General features: G+C 29.2%; 1 protein-coding gene across 6 annotated transcripts in view; it reads right to left on the bottom strand.

Annotated features, from left to right (window-relative positions):
• Hr3 (nuclear hormone receptor 3 ROR-beta) overlaps positions 1-17,636 on the bottom strand; it is a 190,000-nt gene that overhangs the window by 91,556 nt on the left and 80,808 nt on the right. For 2 of the 6 annotated variants that reach the window (XM_072894693.1, XM_072894694.1), the window contains one exon: positions 6,790-6,841. The exons of 1 other annotated variant lie outside the window; for it this stretch is intronic. In XM_072894693.1, the coding sequence (XP_072750794.1) occupies positions 6,790-6,841 (52 nt within the window). Of the gene's footprint in view, positions 1-2,571; positions 3,779-6,789; positions 6,842-14,509; positions 14,699-17,636 lie in introns of those variants that run through there. 3 more of the 6 variants (XM_072894709.1, XM_072894711.1, XM_072894691.1) reach the window with 2 other exon arrangements.

The following is a 17,636-nucleotide window of genomic DNA, read 5'->3' as shown; positions in this document are numbered from 1 at the left end:
TATATATTTTGCCTCGTTTGCTTATTTTTATCTTAGTATAATGTTGCTCTAAAATGACTATGTAGCGTTTTTAGCTCAATAATGTAACTTGACACATGCATTTGCTTTTATATACCTTCTTTTAATTCAACATATCAATATCTTGTCATTTAACTTACATCCATGCGTGTATGCAAAGTATGGTTTATTACACACTTCTATTATATGTTTCCTGATTTTTTCGAAGACTTTTTTTATATTTCATATTTTTTATATTGTGTTTTATATTATGTCTAATTATGCAATTTGATATATTATTATAATAATATATACTTACATGATTAACTAATTACAAAAAAAATGTTTCGCGATTATTTTATTATTTTGTTCTCATAATTTATAAATACATATACTCTTTTTAATGGAATAAATTAGTCAAATATTTCGACACAAGAGAAAACTAGATAATTTTATTAGTATACAATTCTCAAAATTAATCTTATTAATATCTACTCATTACTACTCATTACTAATATCTAATTTTAATCTCATTTTAGTTTTTATAGCACATTTCTGATTATTATGGAAATGGACAAAATTTTTATTATCGTTTAAATAATTATATTTCTCACTTAATTTTCTGATAATTTACGAGATAAAAGCAGATCGATTAAGAATATCAGTGAATTTGTAGCGATAAAAAATGATCAATCGATTTGATGTGTATTTATTACAATAGGCAGCTTATAATATATATATTAAATCCGCGATTAGTCGATTATTAATTATATCTACTATGTTTTCCAAGTATAATTGTTACTTTTTTCAAATAGAATCGTTACTTTTTTATAATAAAGTATATTAAATAATAGTGAAATTATTTTGGATAAAATTGAGGCTAAAATTATCGTACTTACAAACGGAATATTCAAAATTACACTGTAATTATTCATAAGGGACTAGTCAGTGGACATAAATGCTATATCACAATTGTCAAGGGATAGAATCGATAGCAATAACGACATTGCACGTGAATGTGGAATTATATAATTTGATAAGATGTATTTTCTAGGATTTTATATATTTCATGTAAGTTCGTAATTAATTTTTGTTTCGTGAAAATTTAATCAGTTTTCTAAAGGCGTATCATTAATAGTTCGTATCTCTGAAATGTCATTAATAGTATAATAGTAATTTTCTTAAATTGCATTAATTTGTTGTCCGATTGTAATTGTAAGATACTTTGTTATTAATATGAAAATAAGAACTTTCTTCAATTATAATAAATAATTAAGAAAAGTTTAGTTATTTTCATAATTAAGATTGATATAATTGTTAGTTAGATCAAATTAATTTCAAGATGCTTGCGGATCAATCAAATCAAAAACGCACACTCGATGGATCTTAGAAGAGCGTCGCGGATTATGCGACCACGTCGTCAGTATGTTACTGACCTCGAGTGACCCTGCCGTCATGACCGCAACAGCGCGTACTGCTACCTTTTGCGAACAAGTTTATTTCTTTGTAATTAGTATTCCTTATCATTGTAATTTAGTATCTTTCTTTTACTACCTCTCTATACTTTCCAATAATTTGAGATTAATTTACTAATTTAATCTCCTCAAAAGATGAATAAAAATAAATGTTTATAAACCGAAGCGAGAAATGGAAGAATGGGACATTGATGTAAAATTTTTATCATTCGCTTGTCAAAATACCGTATATCACACATTCTTCTCTTTAGCATTATTATAATATATAAAAATGAATATTATTTCATAAATTCTATACTTAGAGAAATTCTAAAAAGAAATAAACATAATTTACACATAAAGGATTAAAAATCTAGCTGAAATAAAAAGCAGCGATATTTATAAAATAAATTGTTATGAAAACGAAAAATATTTATGAAGGGATAATTATGCAAACATTATGTCATAAGAGATTAAATGTGTATACAAAATGGATATTATAAAAAAAAGAAAAAACATTATTATAGATGATTATTAATTCAAAAATTTACATGTGAATGAGTCTGAGATATTAATAAGCAAATGCTTGACGAGCGATTCATCGAAATTCTATTCTGTCAATTTACTATAATGTTTACGAGAACATGACATTGTTAGTTTGCAATAAACACGATATACAGTGTGTTTTTTGTAACAGTGACCCAAGAGTTCGCAAAAAAGATGCGAGCCTCTTCTCCGTTAGATTAGTCGGCCGCAACAAAAGGGTTAAAGCGCTCAAAGAATCGATGCCGTGTGAATCTTTGATAGCGTCCATTAAATCTACACACTCGGATTCGCTTATATCGTGGGATTCTCCGAAGTCTTTCACCTTTTACGCCAGAAATAAATTTTACCGCGATATTATTAAAAACAAACAGAATTTTACGTAATAATAAATAACGTTGGACGAAATTAATTAATATATCTTGTAATTATCGTTAACAAGTTGGCACGTTGAAATTCAAAAAATACTTGTAATATTTCATAGCACAAAAAGAGTGTTATAAAACATTCTCGCACGAGGCACGGTTTGCGTAAAATTCTTTATTTCGTTAAACTGATGCGACGATGTGTCACTCACCTCTTATCGTGCTAGGCATCTTGTAAAGCTCGCATATCCTGGTATTCACCACGCCGCCTCTCCCAAAAATCGCTTATCTCACCTCGACTCTCTCACTTATCACCCACTTAAGCGTAAATCCCTTAATCACTGCGCGCGTTAAGAATAATTCCGTCCCTTTCGGTTCCTTCCTTCAATCAATTTCTCACTGGTCATTCAACCACAATCACACTTCCTTTCTTAAAATCGGAGATTAAAGAACGCGTCTCCACCACATATCGATCCAGGATCGATCACAGCTTCGTCCTCCACTTGCGATTTCTTGGATTTCTGTTTGGACGCTCGCACATTCGATCTTATTTCCTTTTTTTTCTTTTTATCGCACTGTTTCAGTTTCAAAAACGCGAGTACAAATTTTTGTAGGCCTCAATTTTACTCTTTCAGTCTTTCAAAAATTTAATTGATCCTTTTAAATTGATTAAATAATGTCTCGAATAATCGGCTCGGTAAATTATCTCGATAAATGCTCACAAATTGCACAGAATCAGCTTCATATTGAATTTCGATTACGAATCGTTGAACAGCGAGTTCGTTGCTCTTTACGAACACGATGCGTTCCCACAAGACGTCACTGGCTACAACGATGCTACTTTTAAAACCGGAATTAATGTGATTAATAATTGATAAATCGCCATACAGCAGGATGGAAAGTCCAATAGAATTGTGAAATCAAATTCTTTAATCTTCTGTCAGATTTCAAGTCAATGTATATGTACCGTTGTATTCTGATCCTTACTTATCACTGTAATCCAAAATTTGCACTCATAGTATTTGATATATTCTTTCGCAATTTCAACTGCTTTCACCTCTCCGTATAATATATTATTTCCGTAATCATCTAATCACCAATCAGATATCATTCTCATTGATCTTCTCACACACGCGATCAGGAAGTGATTCTTGCTTCTTCGATGAACTGTTAAAAAGATCGTCGTGGCGCAATCCGTCACGATAATCACCTACTATTTTTAGATTATTTAAGGACTGCCAGGTGTTTTTATGCGAGACTCGATCTTTCTTGATCGGGATTTTTCTTTCGCTATCTCTTCGTTCCGTTGCGCGCGTACCGTTTCCGTTCGATTCTATCTATTCTCCTCGAGGTTCGGCGGTGGTCCGGTGGTGGTAGCTGGTGAGTAACTCTACCGCGGTGATCCACAGGTGCTCGCGCACGGTGCTGTTCGTCGTCGGTACCCTCACCACCGTCGGCTGCCGCCGTAACCGCCGTTGCCACCGCCACCGCCGCCGCCGCCACCATCACCCTGCCCCTTCTACATAGGTTCACCAGTTCATTCTTCCGCCTCCACCACCGGTTCACCGTCATTCGCGTGCCCCTACCAGATGAGCGGTAGCATAAACCCGAGCAGTCTTTCTTCATTCCCCACCAAAACGACTGTCTTCCTCACTGTGGTCCTCCTCTTATGTTTTTCCTCCTTTTCCTCTTCTTCCTCCTTCTTCTTTATTCTCTTCGTTTTTCATCCTTCTCCAGTTTTCTTGCGCTCTCTCCATCTCTGCTCTCCTCCTTTTTCAACGGTCCTCTTTTGCCTTGGATCACTTGCTCCCTACTTTCATCTCAACTTTTCTTCTCATCTTTTTTTTTCAATCTATTTCGTCTCTTTATTCTTTTTCTTTGATGACTCTTGATCTTTTCCTTTTTCTGTCGTTCTTCTTTGGCTTTCTGCTATATTTACTTCCGCGCAATTCTGACATTTTGTTTTCTTTATTTTATAGTCTTGCCGCCTTCGCTTCCCCATGCATGCGGCTCTCTTCCGTGACATACGTCGTTCAGTCGCGTCGTTCACCGTTACTCGCCCGTGGTATGCTACCCTCTTTGGCTTTAATATGCCGGATCCGTCATGCATTAAGCGCGCGGATTAATCGAAGATATATATCTCGATATTTAATAAAATAAGAAAACGAGTAATCAAAAATAATCAAAATAAAAAATAAGTCACATTCATTATTGTATATATCAATATTTTATAAATTTTCAGTTCGATTTTTTAATCGCACGCATGTTCTTAGATAGAAATTATTATTGAAATGTAATGATATATTGTATAAATAAATAAATTTTTTAGTTGTCTACACGAAGAAAATATTATATTAAAAATTACTATGGTGTGTAGCAGCTGCGGACTATAAGGATAATGCTCACAGTTGCTACGTACCATAGTAATTTTTCATATAAAATCAATAATATTTCTCTGTGTAATATAAAAATGGAGCATTTAATATTTTATTTGTAAATACACAAAGATTCAGAGCGATTATCTAAACTAGTGAAAATCTGCGAAAACTTGAAAATTGAAATGTGTACCCCGTAACCACGATTCAATTTGCGAATGTACGATAGCATTTTTCCGTCTCCGATCATGTGCTATCATACGTAAGTATGCTTGGAAATATGTATGTATGAGGAAAATATGTATGTATGAGGAAAATATTTACTTTGCATATCTTTTACGCATTTTTATATTATTGACTACCTATTGCATAGTTGATATCTATTTTTGGATTTTTCTATCGCTAGCCCTATTTTCTATCGCTTTTAGCTGTTTATATATGTATATACAGGGTGTTTTGTAATTGGTGAAAAAGCTGTTAATGGTAGATTCTTGAGATCATTTGGAGTAGATTTTTCTTCAGCGAAAATATCGAGAGACGTCATCATTTTTTGCAAGTTTCCAATTTTTGTCATTATATATCTTTGTAATTAAGCCTTAAATTAAAATTATATTATAGTAAACTCTATCTGAAATTAACTGAAGAATGTATTGTAGTTTTGGTAATTTTTTAACTCCAAAAAGTTTGCGAAAAGCACCTTTTCTTCAATCGTTTATAACTCAGAAATTATTGATGCCTCGACATTTTTACTGAGGAAAAATCGTCTCCAAATGATCTCAAGAATTTGCTATTAGCAGGTTTATCACCAATTACAGAACACCCTGTATATATCTAGTCAGAAATGTGACTTTAGATCTCTATCAAAGATCAAGGAAGGAGAGAAATTCCTTCTGTTGCCGAGTGATTATTATCATCGGCATGTAAGAGTAAAGATTTTATGCTCTTTTACGGCCGTAAGAGTTATGGCAATTCATTTAAACATCATTCCCATATAACTTAATAATATTCATAACTTTTAATTGATATAAAATCAAATTATGAATCAAATAGAAAATAGATGGATGAATTATAAAACATTAGAATAAAATTGATACATTAGAAGAATAAATTATATAATCATTTACGCAATTATAATAATCATACGCATAATTAATAATTATTAACGTTTTTATGTATAATTGTAGAGTTTTTATAAATTAAATTAAATGAAAAATTTACTATATAAATAGAATATTTTCTGTCTTTCTTTATTTGCTTGTAATGTATATTAAAAAAAATTCTGAATCTGTTTTCACATCAATTTAATATATTTAATTTAATTTATATAATATTTTATCCTAGATTACATAATAAGATTATACATATATTATATAAAAAAAGAGAGAAACCAAATCAGGTTTTAAGTGCATAGAATATGTAAATATCTGTTTTCTAATCTTGTTTATAGGATATAAGCATCATGAAGAATTTTAAATAAAAGATTTAGTTAAAAAATCATGTAACTTATTATAATATTTTACATTGTCTAATTCTATCATTATAATAGAATTCCAGGTTTTCTATGTTTCGAAGCAGGCACTCTGAATATCTATATTAAACACAATATTTTATATGTATATATACACGAGAAATATTATATATATATATATACTTTATGAATTTATACTGGACTTGTTTTACTTGTAATTTTATCTGTAATATCTGTATTTAATTTTTTGTTAATATTTTTACAAAATTGATAAAATTTAAGTAATTGATACATCTTGTAACTAACGTTCTGTTGTATAAGACAGAACATTGATACCAATACATCATGATATATGTAAATGATATTGTCAAAGTACTTTCTTTTATGAACTATGTATGTGTGCGTATGTGAATGCATCCTTCTGTATACGTGCGATAAATCAACAAATAATCATATATCCTGGATGAAATATTCAACCTAATCTGTTTTAACCCATCCATTTTAAGGTAACGGATTTATCTATAATTTAAAATCTATAATTACTAGAAATCCGTTACCTCAAAATAAAATAAAAGTTTGTCACTCACCGATGCGTAATAGCAGAGTTGATAGTATCGATAGTATTGAAGTTACATTGATCTATAACATATAAATAGATTTAAATTATATATAACTTTAAAAATATAAAAATTTAATTTATATATATATATATATAGAAAAGGTTTTTCATATAAAAAATTTAATAAGAAGTAAAATCTTTCTAGAATTTATAAAATTAGTCCATTATAAATATCAATTTATTATTAATATAAAATTATTTTGTGCATTACTGTTTATATATATGCACAAAATAATTAACAATTAAAAACATTATTATTCTGTCCATTAAATTTTATATTAATAAATTGATATTTATAATGGACTAATTTGATAAATTCTGGAAAGATTTTACTTTTTACTAAATTTTTTATATGAAAAACCTTTTCTTTAATTCTCTTTTATTTAAATTATTTGAATTAACAAATCAAATTATATGCGATTAATTACATAATTTAAATTGCGCTTACGCAATTAATATATAACTAATATACAAATAACAAATTACTTGTCCAGAGTTGCTCCGCGAGCACCCAATTTCTCTCCTCGTCCTCCTCTGAGGCTGTCAGCATCATCAGATTGTTAATTCACACGCGCGAGACTTTGTATGATACTCCCGAACCGGAATTGTACGGTACTCGATTTAATTAAAATGCAAAAAATGATCAAAAACATTAAAAACCGTTTGGGTACTTAGCTTCTCTTTCAGGATAAACCTTTCAGATACTAAGTCCTCCCACCAACGTCAAGATGTACCCATTTTGAGAGGGTCATATTTATATTATAATAATTTTAATATAAATTATCATTTATTTTATAATTAAGAGATTCTCTCCAATAAAAAAGGATATAATAGGTATTCTTCAAAAAATAAGCATCTTGGCTTTCTATTATAAAATATTCTTTGAAAAAAAATATATATAAAATAAATTATAAGATGTATATGTTATATTATAAAATTACCGATAATGTAATACCGAATATTTTATTCAAAATGCATAAATTATTAATAAATAATATCGATATATAACGGTTCTCTATTATTTGGATTACTCGATCTTGTGATATACATTTAAATACAAGAAATATGCATACACAGACAGATATCAATAAATCATTAAGAAAATAATTTATCGTTTTATCGCTTGTATATATATTGCAACAGTAATTTATAATTTTTATTCTCTATTTGCTTGCGCAAAATATTTGTTTCGATACATAACTGCTGCCTATGTTCACGAATCTTTAATTGTTAGATAATTAATAATTTATAATTTGATAATCGTTCATTTTTTGTAAAAAAGACTGTTGGAGTATACAATATATGGAGTTTGTATTTCATGTAAGTGATAGCAGGGCGGCTATAAATAGCGGTGCGTTATGTACTAAATTTCTTTTTCTGAAGTATTTACATATATTTAGTGCTAAATATTTAGTATTTTATAAAATATTTATAATTTTATGCGTCAAATATTCTCTCTGTTCTTCGCATTTCTAATTGATTAATAATAAATGAGTCAATATATTACGATTTCCATTTCCTAAATTATTGGATCTGACTATTTATGTGTTATTTCATCTTCTCAATCCGGAAATGATAATAACAAATTACGTATCAAAGAAAAAATTAAAGAATAATACAATATATTCGAATTAACAAGGATTAAAATAATAATGATGACACATATATACAAATATCGCGACACAAAATTACTATTCTCCGATTACTTCGATTTCTACTTCAAATTAATAAATTGCGCGATATATCTGCTTGGATAAATAATTATTGTTTACATTTGCTTACGTTGATACGTTTATATGGTTCATTTATCGTTTAATAATTATAATAAAGACTGATTTTGCGTTTGGCAATCATCTCGTAGTATTTATTTCAAAAAGAATTAAGCTGTCTAGAGGAGTATTAGAACGGCGGAATTTTGCCTGCTCGGGTCTTATAGCAGAATAAGAAGGCTATATAAAAAATGTAAACAATATGTGTCATAAAAAGCTAAAATTTAATATCAAGTAATAGTTAATATTAATGTCGCTAATGTCGAAATATTTAATGCGTTATAAAATACATTTATGTGAAGATTATTTATATTATATTATTTATATTATTCTTCTATATATCTTAAATTTATAAAATTAGTTATTAATAAATCATTGAATGTGTACTTTATTATTATACTTTAATCTTTCAATCTTGCGATTCGTCTATAAATGCACATTAATTCGAAAATAGCTAAATTACAGTGGAGACAATTTTAAAGTGATACAAGATATATTCGAATACAAGCATTAAAAATATATATATTATCATTATAAAAAAGATCGGAATAGAATAATAATTCACATAATGCTATTCCTTATCGCTTTGATTTCTTTTGGAAATTACACGAAATAGTTGTCGCTTCGATATACTACGAGACGCTAACCGCTAATTGTCATAATTATAAGGAATAATCGAAGAATAATTCAGTACATTGATTTACACGCGACGACCATCCTGCTTGAGTCTCGCCGCGCGAATGACAACAAAACGAGTGCGTGTTAACAATATATTAGCTTTACGCTACATGTCATGAACACCAAAGGTCGAGGTCGGAATTATTTCGTTGTTGTCATGCCGAAATATTTTACATACATTGTGTAACATACCTTCATGTTGAATTATTTGTCAATTTCGATTATTCTTGCATATGTTATAAAATTCAACGTTTATGTGAAGAATAAAATAACTTATATATATATATATTTTTTTTTCTTTTATTAAAATAATTATTAGAATAATTATTTGTGTAAATTAGTAATCTATATCATATTAAGTAAATGTTCCTAAATAAATAACTTTGAACGCAGTTCAATTATACTTGCTGTTAATTAATCTCAAGAGAAATCATAGCGGTATCATGAAAAAAAAAAAGAATTAATTGTTTCACAGATTTTTTGTTGCACAGTTGCTGTTCTAGATATTCGTGAGACTTGATTGCAAAGAAAGAATTTAATTATATAATTCAAACTTCTCAAAGAATGTGAATAACCTATTAATATTAAAAAAATTTGCAAGCATTAACTGTTTTTGGCTTCTGTTTCATATCTAATTTAGTATATGTAGCAAAAATGTAAGGGAATTTTTAGATTTTTTTGAATTTTGCATTATTGTAATAATATTATAGAGTAAAAAGTACCCTCTCTTATTATAATTGCGCCAGACATGTGATTTTGAAAAGATAATTGCAATCGATAATTATACCAAGAAAAAATTATTTCAAGCTTTTTAAAGTTTTCTTAGGTCTACATACAAGAAGCATCTGCAAATGAAGTGTTCATAAAGTACTAAATTTTGCTGTCAATTTCTTTCCATATGTTAGTAAAATATTTCGATATTGTCAGTGGATGTATTGCGTAAATAATGGAATTTAAAATTCTCCTCTAGGTAATAACCGAGTGGACTCAGGCTCGTGGAGAGAGCTAGTCAGGTAATAGGATTTCTACATGAGATACCTATTTACTAGGAAATCGTTATTCTAACTAACATCTCTAGCTTTGCTAACGTGTAGAACAAGATTGTCATAAACTTCAAAATGTAAAAATATTTTTTGAACACATTAACTTATGAGACGTGTTCAGATATATATTCAAGTTTCTTCTTTAAATAAATTGTTGATAAAAGTTATATTAAATTTATATTACATACATTATTTATATTCATATAAACATTATGTACATATATTAGTACGAGTTAATATTCATATTAACATTTAATATGAATAATAATTTAAAATTCTTTTTGTTTTTGTTTAAATTTAAAATTTACTTCTCTATAATATTTTCTACGTATCACATATACAAGAAAATATTTTATATGAATTTTTCCGCATTACTTATTTTTTCTTAAGAAACTAATTTAGATTTTTATTTATCATCTAGGATATTTCATATAGGAACATCCAGTGAAAAAAGCACTACAAGAAAAAAGATATTTTGCGTCAATGGCGAGAGAATCAAGATTTGCCGTTCGGCGAAATCGATTCGTCGTGTCTTTCGTACCCTTGAACGCGCGATAATCTCGAGGAATCGCTTGGACCGAGCCCACCGACCGAACGTGAATATTCCGATGGTCGTTGACCTCAGGCCGGTCTTTGGCGCCAAACCCAAGGCTAGCCTGATTCTTGGTGAAACGCTTGCTACCAGGTATTTAGTTATAGAGCTTCGTCCGTACATGAATACTCTTTTTTTTATACAGATTCAATGAATTTTCTAGCCGGCATTCACATCATGCCTATGATCCTTCATTTCTTCCCTCAGTTTTGCTTATTCTATTCAAGTATATATTATTCTATTATATATTAATATAGATTGATTTTCAATATCATTAGTTACATCGAAAGTTTACTCGACAATTAGACTGTCCGGCAGTAAAATATGTACTAAGATATAGTATATGTAGAAATTTTTCTAAATATAATTTTTATTTTTCATATAATTTTAAAAATTAATATTTTTTAATTTATTTAAAATATTAATTTTTAAATATTATATATTTTTTTTTTTTTTTTTTTTTTTTTTTTTTTTTGACAAAACGTATTGTCATCGAAAAAATTTGGATAAATTCTGTGTGATTCCTAAAGCTCTGTCAAACATTTGACATTTTGCGTTACAGGCTTATGGCTTAGATAACTTTTTCGATTTTTTTTCTGTGACCGATGAGGGTATGTTGATGTTACCGGAAACGACAATCGATTCGAGTCGCGCGCAACCCTGTGGTAGCGAGCTGGCAGTGCGCTATTGGCGGATCTTTCGTAGGAAAGCTTCGTTGAGTCGCCCAAAGGTGAAGGTCTTCCTTCTCTTTGATTCCTCTTGGTGCCGCTCGTTTCTCTTGACTCATACAGATGCTGTTACGTGCAACAATGAATAAAGATCACACGACGTAATATGCCAACGTTTATTGACGTAACACGTAAACATAATATAGAAGCATATTTAAGTTAGTATTTACACCAGAGAGAGATATCTTCTAGAATTTCTTTTTATAAAAAGTATGTATTTTATTAATTTTTATTAATAGTGCAATTCAATCCTCTTCGCTAGCTTTTAATGAGCCATTTTTATAGTTTTAATCTGAGGTTTTTTACGCTTTAATTAAGTTATAAAAATTCAGATATGCCATGTAAAAATGTGTGTGCTTGAGTTTTAGCGTGTGTAAGATTATATTTACTTAAATATGATCACACTCTAGGAATTGGTTAAGAATTTGCCTAGTAAAATGCATATCGCGTTAGTAAGTTATTATAATTTAAGAAAGTTCTTTTTAAAAAAATTAATATATCTGACAAGGTAGATGATAAAAAAGGGTAACTCAGAAATGACGTTTTTCGTGTCTTTCCCGTAGTAGATATGTCTTGGACCAGTGATTGAAGCATATCCGTCCAATCACATGTTCTTAATCCGAATAGATCTAATTCTCGTCAAGTCCAAGCAAATGAACAGTGAATGTCAGTAAAGAAGAAATTCAAATTTTAATAAAATTATATAATTTATATTTATTAAATTTTATTTTACAAAAATGTTTGTAGAAAATTAGAAGAAAATTTAATAATTAACGCTCTTTCGTGCTTTTTCTCGTTTCTTGATATTTGTCTGTGATTCGCCTGATTCGCCTGGACCCGACTGAAAATTGCTGATGCTCAAATATGCGCGGGAGCTGTATTGCTGAATCAGGCGCGGGCAAAACCACGCTTCTCGCGCGAGTAGGCGTGCTGGAGAGCGAAGATACCGGACGCCGAGCCGCAACCGCAGCACGGATACCGCGCGCGAGCGAACGAACGGCTCGCAACGGTAAAACGTAACCGTTGTGCCCCCGACTGCGAAAATTGTGATGAGAAGAGGGGGGCCACGAGAGTGCAGGAAGGGGGAGGGAAAGACGCGAAGTGGAGATCGACGATGTAACACATAGCGGTACAGCATCCCCACCGTCGATGAAATCATCCTCGGGGTTCACGGACAGTCGTAATTCGTGGCTATCGCGCGCGCGTACGGGGAGCTCGTTTTTTAATTTTCCGTGGGATACCGTGACCGATAGCTCGGGAAGCGGTATTTTATGATAATATCGCGCCGCTATAGAGCGCGGCCGTAAAGCGGCTTGAGCAATAACAATCTGTTTATTTCCCTGCGGCGAGGTAACGATTCAGATGTTAGCAGTTAGCATCACCGAAAGCTATTTCGTTTGACTATTTCTACATAAAATTAAAATTTTAAGTCATTTGTAACTACTTAGCTACTTTAAATTCTCATCTAAACTTTTAATTTAGTCTATGTGACTTAAAATGAAGATATAGAATAAGAAATTTTTTAATTTGTTATAAAAGCTTGAAGATTTATAATTGTATCGATGTATATAAAGCATTTTGTAAAATATAATTTATTAATATTATTTGTATCATTATTACATCCTTGTTTTTATGTCATTTTCATTTATAATTAGAAGTCTATTGATATATGTATGTGTTTTATATTTTATAATTTTAAGAGACACACTTATATATTTAAGATTATATGTGTAATATTTATTCATTATATTTTAATATTATAAACTTTTCCATATCATACATACTTGTAAAATTTTGTAGTTGTAATGAACATAAGATGAATCAAAAGGTTTTTAACTTTTTTCTGATTTGATGAAAAAATACAACACAAATGATTATTTATGAACTTATATATTATATTGAGTCAATGTATTATATATATTTTTATGTCTTTTTTAACATTTTTTTAGATACCATCGCAATGGATCACTCTTAGTTTATTTATAAAAATTTAAAAAAATTTTAAATTCTTTTAAAATTTTGTTAATTCTATTAATTCAAAGAATTTCAGAATTCTGTTAATTCTATTCCAACTTCCTGAAAGATATTAGCATTACTAAAAAGATGGTCTCTTCACTCTATGTGTTTTACGCTCTACATCGTTTTAACGTAATCGTAAAAAGATGTATCTAACGGTTGATCGTGATAAAGACAGTTGGCGAAGTCGTATATTTCGGGAATCCAAACTTTCGAAGGCCTTCGCTCTATCGTTGCTTAAGAACTTCGATGTTGTCAACTTTGAAATTCACAGTCATTTGCGTCTATCGCTAGTATACGTTTATGATTATTTTGCCTCTCTCTAATGTTCTATTAGACACTTCTTAAAGTGATGTTAACTCTACAATGAAAACGGTAATTTTTGCTGACGGCGATTTGCAAATTTCCAATACTAATTTAGCGAGATATTCTGTTGTAATAGTAAGCATCATCAAATAAATTGATGCAATTTGCATGCATGTTGTGTTACTAACAATAGCCTCATTACTTTAGTAATAAGAATTATTATGACAATAAATTAATAGAAATTGAATAATCTTTAACGTACAAAGTTTTATAATTCAGCCATAAACTCATCCAAAATTCAAATTTTTAGCCGGTGCTTTATTTTCTTTATTTATTAATTTTCTATAAATTTATATTTTTAGAGTATAGTTTCTATAATTTCATATAAAATATTATTTGTCATTAAATTTCATCGTTCTCTCCTAAATCTTAATATCTGCTGTTATGTATGTCAATTTATTATATAACATTATGTCATGATATTGACATACTTCAAACCCAAAGTAGTACTTGCAAAAAATGAGTTTTTTTGAAAAAACTGTATCACTGACCATACCTTTTTGCGTACGTCATCCTCTGTAAAGTTCACGGTCGGTCGTTTGTTGGCTGCTCGTTCACTATCACGGACCGTTCGTCTCCATGCATATAATAAAACCTGCTTTTTAAATTTCATGTGTTTCCTCTTTTGGATTCGGTTACTTCATTGAGAATTTTTCATTCTATGTTTCAAGTGTTTCTTGATATATATGTATGTAAGTCGCCCTGTAAATAATAAAGTTGAATTTAAACAGAACGCTTTTTTTGTTGCATACAACTTAAAATTACGTTCTTCTTATTAATGTTATGTTTTACATAACATTAAATTATATTAAGTTTTTAATTTAGTTATAAAATTGCGTTATGAGATTGCAGTAGTTATTATTATAAATCTGTAAAAAAAAATTACCGTTATTGTATAAAAACTGAAAATGATTGCATTACATCTTACAGATTTCGTTATATCTTATTTTACTAATTTAGGATTAATATATTATTAAGTAAATTTATACTATTCCTTGTTATAAAAAAGCTCCGATCGAAAAATAATAATTTTAATAAACAGAGGTATATCGGATTTTATTTGTAATATTTTTCCTACAGTAATTAGTTAAATATATTGCAGACAAAATTAATGATATCGTTAGCGTTTGACGCAAAAAATATTAGCTTCTAAAAAAAAATGTAATTGCATGTAATTCTGTAGTATATTTTAAACAGCGCAAAACTTTCGTTTAAATATTTCGTTTTTGATCCTTTCGACAATATTCGCTCAAAAAGTCAAATGTAATTACCTTCGAAAAAATCTTTCAGTGTTTTAATGCATTATTATTGTTCGCATTGATTGAACGTAAATGTTTTATCTGAAATTTTTACCTTCGTGTTTCTATCTCTTCGTAATATTGATATTCAGATATCGAGAGAAAATAAGGGTGTCGATACATTTGCGGCCCTAATTACGGTTGCAACCCTAATCAAAATGCTCATGCAATACTATGCGCCCTGTAATTTTGGACATGATTAAATATCATCGCTGATGTTCGATTCTTCGAATCCGAGAATTATGCTTCGAACGGGACGCATGCTGAGAGAGAAAGATAGAGATAAGAAGAAACTGGCAGCAGAGAAAGAGGAGAGCTACGACGCCCACGGCGATCCAACGGTACATCGCACCCGCTTGTAATGCCTCGTACGGCAGTTGTAAGTATGAACAGCCGTATATGTTCTCGCATCAGAGGGGGAAGGGAGGGGGGAAGTAATAGGTCTGTACATAAATATGTAAATCTTCTAACGTCTTGTACTACGCACTTCATTCTTTGTCAAATTGAGACGCGTCTGATAAGCATGTGATCTTACAAACTGTTGCGTTTTCTTTCATTCATATTATCGTATCCTGAAGTATAAAATTATCACAAGTCTATGAAATATACAAAATATAAACTCTTCTATCATTTCATATTGTTAATATTTTTCTCATAGATATAAATATATGATTAAAACAATCCTATGAGAGATCTGTATTTTTCGTACAATTCATATCAATGATTTGAACTTTCTCTTTGGTGTAATTTTTCAATTTTATATCTCCTTAAGAGAACTTAAAAAAAAAAAAAGAATAAAATATCAATATCTATTTTCCAAATATAATAACGCAAAGTACTATTTGCACTCAATTGGATCTTATGTACATAAGAATTATCAAGTAAAATTTAATATAAAATATTATCTATATCAAAGAGCGATTCTTTAATAAAATTATTTTATATCTTATCTTAAATATTATAAAAGTAATGGGACACAGACTTTAGAGAGAAAGAGAAAGAGAAAAAAACTTACTATAACTATATGTATCTATAATTATTTTTTATAAATTGCTTCGTATATGTAAACTAATTAATGTGTGTGTGTAAGAAAATAAGTGTTGGAAATTTTTTATGTGTAAAGATCTTAGCGTTTGTAAAAATGCGATTTATACCTTAAACATATCTTAAATTATATTTTAAAACATTTCCTAAAATTTATGAGGCCTTATCAACAAAGTATTCTTTAAATTTCTAAAAAAGAACCTTTCGTAACTGATGCGCCATCGACGAACAAAGAACGAAAGATCTAGGTATACTCGAGAAGAAGGTAATAACACTATCTTCCGTTATCTTCCGTCGTGTTTCCACATGCTATGTTACCGACTTTAAAGAGAGTAAATCGTTGATTTTATTATAATCAATGTTATATTTAATCATCACATTCTGTGCTAAAAATATTCATTAATATTTTCTAAATTACTTTTCAAAATAAATAAAATATATTATAAATATATTTTTTTAAATATTTTTAAATTTATATTTATCACATATGTTTTAAAGAAAATAAAACTTTTTTTAAAATTAATCCACATAATGTACCATTTTTATACAACAAAAAAAACGTATTTCTATTATAACTTGTAATTAGTTACATATATTTATCATAAATATCAAGAAAAAAATTATTGATAAAATTATTATAAATTTTATTACAACAGAATAATTTTTCACAAAACTGTATTATGTAGACTAATTATTACATTTGCATATAATATACATTTCAAATTGTTTACATTAAACATATTATAGCATCAGTATGCTATCATTATGCTTACTTATATCTACTTGATAAACACTTTGCTCTTCTTAAGATATCACGTTATAAAAAGCTAAGTAAATGCAAAGTTTTATTTATAATGCATAATTCATCAATTTTATTCTTTTCAATTTTTTGTTCTTATGTTGTATAATATATTGTTTTGTGCATTTTTGTTTTTATTTTATTGTTAATAAAAAATTAATATATGAATAATATTATTTTACACAATGACAAAACAGATCAAATGCTCTAATGTTCTATATTTCGAATTTTGATGGGTATGCTTATAATTTTCCGTTGTTGGAATGACATCCGTTTTGATTGTGTTGTTCGATAAGTTTGATCTTATTACGCGTAATATCAAATATTGCGCTCGATTATAATAGTTAATGATTAATTTGCTTAAATTTGTAAATAAAGTTTCTATTGATCTTGAAACACTTGTTAATTTATCAAAGCGATGTCAAATAAAAGCATGTAAAGTTGATCCAGATATAAATCCTGTTTTTCTTGTTGCGTTACAT

Source organism: Anoplolepis gracilipes, chromosome 6 (genome assembly GCF_047496725.1).
Source record: "Anoplolepis gracilipes chromosome 6, ASM4749672v1, whole genome shotgun sequence".
Classification (NCBI taxonomy): Eukaryota; Metazoa; Arthropoda; class Insecta; order Hymenoptera; family Formicidae; genus Anoplolepis; species Anoplolepis gracilipes.
The sequence above is the reverse complement of the archived record's forward strand: the minus strand, read 5'-3'. Positions and strand labels throughout refer to the sequence as shown.